Here is a 9,587-nt window from a genome sequence, read left to right on the forward strand (position 1 = left end):
ATGAAAATGTGGCGGTTGCGGCTTTCTTGTGTCTAGTTAACCCAACTGGCATCCACTATTGGCTTTCCTGTGTACCATTTGAGGACATTATAACAGCTGGCCTTCCTGGAGGAAATGTGATTCCAAGTCAAAGATTCTCATGTCTGAACTGATGGGAATTTCTTATTCGTAAACATGCTAACCATAGGAATAAAAACTCCCCGAATAAGGGAGACAATACAAGAAGCAGAAGAAGGCAGATCAGAGAATCTGGCAGCATTTTTACAAGTCATGTAGCAGGTAACAGGTCATGTGAGACAAGTAAAAAGGCCATAAGGCCACGAAGACTCCTCACCTGGGGCTCTTGCCCTGTCAGGTGGGTATGGACTTAAAGTAAATAGGCAGGAAGGTGCTGTGACAGATACTGCCTCCAAGTCTTTCCAGTGAGCTCCTGAAAGCCCAAGACAGATGGTCTTTATGAACAATGGAAACAGCCAGTAACCAGATCCTGTCACCATTTGCATTTCAAGCCTCTAACCTGTAGTTATGTGACAAGCAAATGAAGAAAAATTAGAAACAACCATTAACTGAGAAAAAATTACAATCACATTGAGTGAGGGTCAGAAGACTGCGGAGCAGGTACCAGTTCTTGGCAAGGAAACCCAAAAGCCCGGGCCCAAAAGGATGGCAATGGTGAACATAGATGCCATGAACAAAGGCATATCCAGGGTTAAGGTTGTCTTCACCTTGGTGGTCTCTGGAATCAAGTGCATCACTGACATCTTCGGGAACATCTTCATCATGGCCATCCATGGGGCCAAGCAGGCCAGACGCACAAGGCTCCCTCTAGGTGACAACATTCTGTTGATGCTGAGCATTTCCAGGCTCTTGCTACAGACTTGGGTAATGCTGGAGAACACCTACAGTCTACTCTTCTGGGTCACTTATAACCAAAATACAGTGTTTATACCTTTCAAAGTCATTGTCATGTCTCGGAACTACTCCAACCTCTGGCTCGCCACCTGGCTCACCATCCTCTGCTGTCTTAAAATTGCAAACTTTACTCACCCGTTGTTCTCCATGACAGAAAGGAAAATCCTGATGCTTCTGCCTTGGCTTCTGAGGCTGCCGCTGTTCATCTCCTTAGGCTTTAGCTTTTCCTTCTCTAAAGACATCTTCAACGTGTATGTGAACAGCTCCATTCCTATGCCCTTGTCCAACTCCACTGGGAAAAAGTACTTCTCCGAGACCAGTGTGGTCAACCTGGCTCTTCTCTTTAACCTGGGGACCGTCGTTCCTCTCGTCATGTTCACCCTGGCGGCCACCTGCTCATCCCCTCTCTCAAGAGACACACCCTACACATGAAGAACAATGCCACTGGCTTCAGGGACCCCAGGATGGAGGCTCACGTGGGGGCCATCAGAGCCACCGGCTACTTTCTCATTCTCTACATTTTCAATGCAGTGGCCCTATTTCTTCCTATGTCCAGCATCTTCAATGATAACAGTTCCTGGAATATTGTGTGCAGAATCGCCATGGCTGCCTACCCGGCTGGCCTCTCGGTGCTGCTGATCCTGGGCAACCCTGGGCTGAGAAGAGCCCAGAGGCGGCTTCAGTCTCAAGTTCATCTTCACCTATTAAGACACACTCTGCGACTGGACCTGGTCCAAGCAGCTGTGCTTTTTCCTCACCTGGACCTCTCTTCCTTGCCCATCTTCTCTTTCCTAATCCTGCTCTGACACTCCTCCTCGAATAACTGAATCCTCTCATAAATGTGAAGCTGAATTTTTAACTTTAGATCCTTAGCAGAAATAGCTGAGCAACTCTAAGATGGATTTATGAAAGCTTGATCTTTGCTCACTCCTATCCTGCCCTGAGTTCCTCTCCACTTCCCCCTCCCCCGGGCCCTAAGGAGAGGGTGACAGATATCTTCATTTGCCTGGGATGACCTCTGTTTGTGCCTACTGTGACTGAGCACCCTATAATTCTCAAGTCTACCTTGGCCTGGCCACCCTACTTCAGGCGCCTTACTAACCCCCAGTTAAGGAAGAGGAGGGAAGGGAAACCAGATGCCTACGGAGAAGAGGGCCCAGGGAAGAAAGGCTGGCCAAAACCCTCAGATGCTGCAGAGGTTTCCAGGAAAATGAAGGGTGAAGTAAAAGCTCGGGATTTGACGTCCAGGAGGCTACATACACTCTTAGTGGAGTGATAAAGTGGAATTCAGGCTACAGGCGTCTCCAGAGGTGATGGGAACAGTGAGCGCGTCTGTGAAGACCGGCCATCTCGTAGGTTGTTTGGAGAGAAGGATGAGATCCAAGGTCGCAGGTGGATATGTGGATAGTCCAACGAGTGCTTTATTTTCCCAGATAATAGCGGACAGAGTGAGAAGAGAGAAAAAGGAGAGCAAAAAACAGGGGGGAGGGGGGAAAGGTGCAGGAAGCAGGAAGAAGACAGAAAGAGGCCCGAGTTAAAGGTCTATTTGGCTTCGCTCCTGACTCTGTGACAGCGTAAGTGACACCTGTGCCTCTGGCTTTACCAGTTCTGGGTCACCTCAAAGCAACTGGTGGGGCCGAGGCAGGCTCCCTGGGAGCGGCTGAGGGAGGAGGAGGAGGAAAACAGGCCTCTTCTGTGTCCCTCTTCAGTGTCCCTCTTCAGCACAGCACCGTGAGCACTGCCTCAAAGGGCAGTTCACAGAGTGACACCTCACCCTCCAGGGACCCTGGAATCAGGACGGTGAGAGTTGGGGTTTTCTTGTGGTGGCCATTTTTTAAGTCAGAATCACTGAGGAAAATATGAAAAGAATGCTGCTGATGATACCACACCTGAGTAGCTCCCGAGTGAAAACATAAGGTCAGTAGCGAAGACTAAACTCCGAGCTCCCAGCTCTCAAACGCGGATTTCAGAAAGAGTCCGGGGGCTTACTTAACTGAAAAGGAAAACATTTAAGAAAAGGCACTACTTTAGTAGCTTTCCTAAGTGAAATTTATATGATTGCTTGAAGTGGGTACACTTGTTATAGTAAGACAAATAAGATTTTGAGTCTTCTCCCAATTCCTAAAAATAGAGAAGTATGTATTTCTCCAAATAATGCACACAGACATACTCAGGGAGGGCATTCTAGGCACCAGAGAGAAAATGGAGACTTGACTTAAAGTCACCACGTCACTGATATGAACCACGCCAAGACTGAAAAACTGCATAATCCTTCTGCGTGCTTTTTAAGAGGAAATATTCTCTCATTGTTTCCGAGAGTGGCAGATAGCTATCGAGAACCTCAAGGACGGGATGCCCTTATCAATACCGTATGTGCACTACCTTCATCCAAATGAGGTTTTCTCCAATCTCTCTCCCTCCCTCCCTCTTTTCTTCCCTTTTCCTCCCTTCCTTCCTTTCCTTCCTTCCCTCCCTCCTTCCTTCCGTTCTTCCTCTTTCTTCCTGTAAAAGCTTCCAGAATAAGCCAGTATATGCTGTCTTCAAATTGCTTGGCTTCAGACAGAAATCAGAAGTCCTAAAGGATTCGTTCTGCAAACTCTACGGGACACCCCTGTCCTGGGAAAGGCTGCAGGTTATGCAGTGAAGGGTTGCTTCCGCCACAAGGTCACTCTGGACACACGGCACAGCTAAGAGATGGTTGCCGTGGGATTCCAATGTGGAAGGCCCCTCTGATAACTCAGCGCGCACTAAGCACTCCCCTGGCTCCCGTTTTCCTGTGAGCGCGCTCTGCAGGAATTCTCTTTTATTTTTGACTTGGAGCTCCTAGGGCAAAAACATCTACTGAGGAAGGGAAAAGAAACCCGAAGTTCAAGGAACCAAGTCTGGAGCTGGGGGAGGGCAACCGAAAGCAGAAGCAGTCATGGCGGGAAAGGACGGGGGCGGTGCTGGGAGACTGAGAGAGGGAGCCCCCACATCCCGTTCAGTTCCCCTCTTCCCTCTGGACAGAAGTGCAGTCCTCGGAGGAGAGCGGGGAGGAATGGGGATTTCTGACATCCTCAGAAAGGCTGGGTTGTGGGAGGAGGAAGAAGAATTAACGGGTGGGGAGCCCTCTGGAGCCCTTCGGGAGACAGGGCCGGAGCTGCCTGCTATGGCAAAGGTGGAGGTTGGAGGGAAAGGCTCATCCCCGGGGTCCTCTGCGGGGAGGGGACTGGTTACGTGGTTAGAAGGTTCTGTTGGGAGGAGGAGGACCGAAGCGTTTTGGAACCCGGCGCAGGGCCCGGCAAGGGCAGGCCCGGGCAGAAAGCGGCGACTGAGCTGAGCACAGAAGGCGTGGGGGATGAGGCCGCCCCAGAACGAACTGGAAACGAAAGTGGGGAGGCGCTGAGTTCTGGAGACAAACTCGGCCCGTCTCCGCAGGGACAAGCGCTGCCCTTAAGTTCCTGCAGGGCCTCGGGGGATCATCACCGCCGGCAGCGGAGCGCAGTTCCCCCGGGAGCCCTGAGGACGCCCTCGGCGTGGGAGCCTTCGCTGGGCAGGGTGCCACGTGCAGAGGCGCTGTGGCCGTCAGCCAAGCTAGCCTGTCCGCAGGCCTCGCGGGGTGCGGGTGGATTTGTCTATACGTTTCTGGTTTGTCTCATTTGGTTTTCCTTTTCTTTTCTTAAGTGTCTCAGAAATGTTCTGCCCTCTCTCAGTTGCATCAGAAGAAATTAAAAATGGTTTTGAAAAAACAGTCCAAAGAGAAAAAGAATCAACAGTCCCCTTGGTTGGGTTGGGTTGGGTCCCAGTGCGGTGGCAGCAGCGAGAAGGGTTTCAAGGACAGAATTCCCAGGTGGCATAGCAATGAAAAAACTCACCTGGGCCGGGGCAGCCCCGTCCCTGCCCCCCCCCCCCCCCCCACGCGGTCGCTGGCAGCATCGCGATGACTTCTGCTTGGGTCCTGGCTCTGATACTCGCCGGTGTGTGACACAGGCACGTTAGTGCATCTCCCTGAACCTCAGTTTCCGCTTCTGTAAAATGGGAAGAACAGTAACAATGATGCTACCTGCCTCCTAGGATGACCTGTCCCATGCTGAGAAAGGAGTGTCTGGCCCAGGGGAAGCGCTCAGTAAATGTCAGCTGTGAATACTGCCAAGGTCGGGGTGTGAGGCTCAGAGGCAGGGTTCTGGGAGACTGGAGAAGGTGGGGGCCCCCGCTGGCCTGCACACATAGAGAGCCAGGCCTGACCACAGGCTCAGGGGCCCGACACGGCCATGGATCCCACAGCAGCCCAGCCATCCAAGTCGGGGTGGGGGGGTCTGGGCTCCTGCACCCCTCCTGGCCACATCAAAAGACGTCTAGTATTCCAGGGGTTAACGTCTGGCAGTTATTCGAAAGTGCCTCTTTTGAACAAAGCAGGCGCTGGATCAGGGGTCAGCACACTTTCTGTCTAGGGACACATCGTGAATATTTTAAGTTTTGGGGCTCCGTGAATCCCTGTCACAAGTACTCAGCTCTTCTGTGGCGGCACAAAAGCCCCTGGAGACAACATGTCAATGGATGGGCACGGCTGTGTGCCAACAAACTGTCCTTTACGGACAATGAGATGTGAGTGTCGTGTAATTTTTACGTGTTGCGAAATATTCTTTTAGTTTTTTTCAACCATTTAAACCTGCAGAAAGCATCCTTAGCTTGTGGGCGCTACAAAAGGAGGCATTTGGCCCATGTATTCGGGTGGGATTTGAGCCCCAGGCCACAGGTGGCTGACTCTGCACTCAGCACTCTCTCCAGCCCGAGGAGGCACTGAACCTCCCACCACCGTGCCTGTGACCCCGACTGTAGCCAGACACTTGTCACAACTTTGCCGTGTTTTGAACGTTGCAACGGTCCGAATATTTTTGCCACTTCCCATTTCTCCAGCTTTCCTCTACCCCTTCCCAATCCCCGAAACACCAGCCTTCAGTTCTCTGTAAAACAAACCAACAACGAGCGCCCTGGGCCCCTCTCCCCACCACGAACTCATTAAGGACCGACACAAGGCACCAAATGTGCTTTTACCCAAAGCTTCAAGAGATATCACCCTGAAACTAGTTGATAACAAGGAGTAAAGGTTGGTAAATGGGTCCCCACAGGGTCCTTGGGAATGTTCTCAAGGCCACGACACCTCTAGCCTGAAATGCACCCACTCCTGCGAACACCTGCTGCCAGACTGACCACCAGCCTGTGCTCCTCTTCCTGCGTCTTCCCAGCGGGGCCATGGTTTTTTCTTCCTGCTCCGATGGCTGAGTAACTGGCCGGTTTCTTAGGTGGTGATGGGGAACCCCTAGAGTCATGTGTTGCTTGGGAAGAACACAGACTTTGGTGTCAAAGACTGAGATTTGAGCCCCCACGCCAGGTGATCTTCGGAAAGTCAGGAAACCTCTCCCAGCCTCAGCTTCCCCTTGTGGAAAACAGCGATGGTTATAATATCCACGTCACGGGGTTGTTTTGAGAGAGCCAAAGGAAAACATATATGTGGGCATAGTAAAATAGGAACCACCATACAAAGATGAGTGTGTTTATTCAGTCGACAAAAGTGTATTAAGTGTGTGGGTCACGCACCGTACTGGATGCTAGGGACTTGAAGGCTAACACAACAAAAGTGTCACCTCCGAGAGCTCAGAGCCTGGGGAGAAGTGACTCACTAAATTACAATGTGGGGAACACTTTGGTGGGGGTTTATGTACTGTGGGGTCAGGGACGTACCTCCAACAGCCACAATTAAAGCTCCTCTCCAAAAAGTAAAATAAATAAAATAAAATAATAAAACAAAATAAAATAAATCCTGATCTTCTTGCTTTATCTCCTTCTCGTATGGAAAGGGGGAACTCAGGACAGAACTTACTGCCTGAGCCTCAGTGGACCAGTGAGGAAGGATTGGGGCGGAGGGAAGATGTCCCTCTGAGCATCCTTAGAGAGCCCCTTCACAGCCTGCAGATGCAAAAGAGAAAGGGTCCCCTTACATCCAGCCCTCCCGAGGCAAAGCTGCTGTTTACATCTCCTGCTGAGAGCATTCAGAGACTGCAAATAAATCTGTGGTTTATTCAAACCAGATGCTGGATAATAAACTATGGGTGGTGGCCCTGAGTGCAGCTGGCACCATGAGTGACAGAAATGATTAGCAGGGAGGGGTGGCAATTCAACCTGAGAAGACGGGACAGACACCCCAAGGGATCCCAGTGTAGTTTCTTGTCTCATTTCACTGCTTAGTGGAGCAGGACTTCACATTTACAATTCTACTCGTAAGTGCAGTGAGAAAAATTTCCTTGCCTTTGGTTCCAAGACCCGGGAAAATGCCTTGGAAAAACTCAGACTAGCCCGTTGGAGACCATGTCTCTACAGGGCACCCAGCCACCCCCAACATCTCCTCCTAACCGTGACCTGGTTCCCCAAGGAACATGGTCTATCCACCAGGAGGGTTCTGTGGGGCATGCAAAACAGAAGCTACATTTTGTACCAGTCTTTTTCATTAAAATAAACAAACAAACAAAAAACACACTTTATTGGATACAAGACATAGAAAAAGCTATATATATATATTTAATGGATACAAATAGGAATTTGGAGATAAGTATATACCAAGAAAACGTCACCACAATCTATGCCATAAACATCTTCATCACCTCCAGAGTCCTTTTTCTATTCTAGGGAATTAGAGTAGTTCAACAGAAGGAGGTCTTTTAGTCACCAGTTAAATGTGTAGGCTTGGACAATAACAAGAATAAAAAAGAATTATATTTGCACTATGAAGATCTATGTAATCCTCAAGATACACCCAAAGATGAAGTGGGGCTTGATACCAACTGTCATTTACTTTAACTGAGACGATTCCTTTAACTGATACAACAGTCCTGTGAGTGGGTAATGTGTCTTATGTCTTTTATAATAGCTAATATAATTCTACGTGAAATGGGAACCCAACAAGTCTTTGCTAAATGGAAAAAAGTATCGGTAGTTTGTAATTCATTATCTCTCCCCCTCTCTCTCCCTCTCTTTCTTTCTCTCAATAGATAGATAGATAGATGGCAGGTCACATACTGCATTATATTATATCCACAAAGATTTTTAAAGTATCTCAAGGTCATACACCTGAAAGAGATATAAAAAATTAGAGTATCCAAATTCTTCAATTATTCCAGCTCTATGAATTTATGCTTCTGTACAGTCTTTCTCTATGAAAGCATCTTCTATCATCAGTTTCTACCCAATGAATTCTACTTTACTAGAAAAAAAAGTTCACAGTTAGAATTTAATAGTTTGAAAATTGCTATGAATTCACAATGCCATGAATAATTCATATAGTTTGAATACAATGTTTGTATAGGGCACGCGTGGGTAAGCCTGAAGATATGAGAACCATATTATAACTCTAGTGAATGAAAACACCTAAATGAATTAATTTATGTCTTATAGCTGCTTTTGCAGTGACTCATGAGTTTCAGGAAAATGGCTTTATTGAAAAAATAGCTTACAAGAAAGTAAAATAACCTAAGAAGGAAAGTTGAAGACCCATGTGACAGCACTTGGGACTTTTGCAGGTATCGACCTCACGGAAGTATCAGTTATGAAGACAATGGCCCTTTAGGAACAATGGCTCGGACAAAACTGGGAGAGAGTCCTGGATTCCTGGATTTCTGGAAATCTGATTGCATTTGAAAGGGCTTCCATAACTGTGCCACTCTGCCCACAGGATTCACTGTCCAGAACAACCAGCCTCTTAGAAATAATCTCTGCCCAGGCTGGTGTGGCTCAGTGGATGGAGCACCGGCCTGCGAACCAAAGGGTCACTAGTTCGATTCCCAGTCAGGGCACATGCCTGGGTTACACATCAGGTCCCCCAGGTGGGGGCGTGTGAGAGGCAACCACACACCAATGTTTCTCTCCCTCTTTTTCTTCCTCCCTTCCCCGCTCTCTAAAAATAAATTAGTAAAAAAATAAAAATAAAAATAAATAATCTCTGATCTCCAGACCTTGCGGAGCACGGATCAGATCCCTGTGGTACACATGACGCTCAAGGGAGACCCTCCTTCACTCGGCACATCCTTCCTCGGGAAAACCTGGAGCCAGACTGATGAGGTAAAAGTCTGGCATTTGCTACTTTCTGGTATGCATATAAAAAAGACCGATAATGAAGCTTTCTTCACAGGTTTGTTTTTATGACTGAAGGAGGTATTCCATGCAGAGTACTAACAATGAGCAGTGCATAGCACTGGGGAAGTGATTAATTAAATGGTAGCCATTATTAGTACATAAAAGCCCATTTTGTTTTTATAGTCAGTAAGTTCTGCTGCTCCCAAACAGTAATTAAAAGTTGACTTGACCAACTGATGTTTACAAACCAGAATTTTGTATTTTAATTTTACAGATTTTACTACATGATTTTTCTAAATTACTAGGTCAGGTTGTCAAAGTCAGTGCAATAGCAAAGCTTCCTTTTTAAGAGAAATTGTATCACTTTCCCTCAGCTGTGCAAAGAATCAGAAGTTACACTACTTTTATCATGTTTCATCTTGGCATAACAAAGTTATTTTTTAAATAGCAACTTTAGTTTTTTGTAAATTTTTTAATAGTGTTCCATTGATGTGCATCTCCGCAGTTCCTCATTCATGTGAATTTTTGCAGCAAGCTGTCAACATTCCACAAATGAACAAACAATTTAT

The 9,587-nt window shown here is 47.7% G+C and overlaps 1 protein-coding gene across 1 annotated transcript; it reads left to right on the plus strand.

Moving 5' to 3' along the window:
• Positions 1-663: 663 nt before the first annotated feature.
• Positions 664-1,718, plus strand: LOC150002272 (taste receptor type 2 member 40-like). Its single transcript, XM_090286912.1, is given in 2 exon segments — positions 664-1,303; positions 1,306-1,718. Coding segments are annotated over 2 exon segments (1,053 nt in total).
• Positions 1,719-9,587: the final 7,869 nt, after the last annotated feature.

The sequence above is a fragment of the Furipterus horrens genome, unplaced genomic scaffold, assembly GCF_987537825.1.
Source record: "Furipterus horrens unplaced genomic scaffold, mFurHor1.1.pri manual_scaffold_9, whole genome shotgun sequence".
Taxonomy (NCBI): Eukaryota; Metazoa; Chordata; class Mammalia; order Chiroptera; family Furipteridae; genus Furipterus; species Furipterus horrens.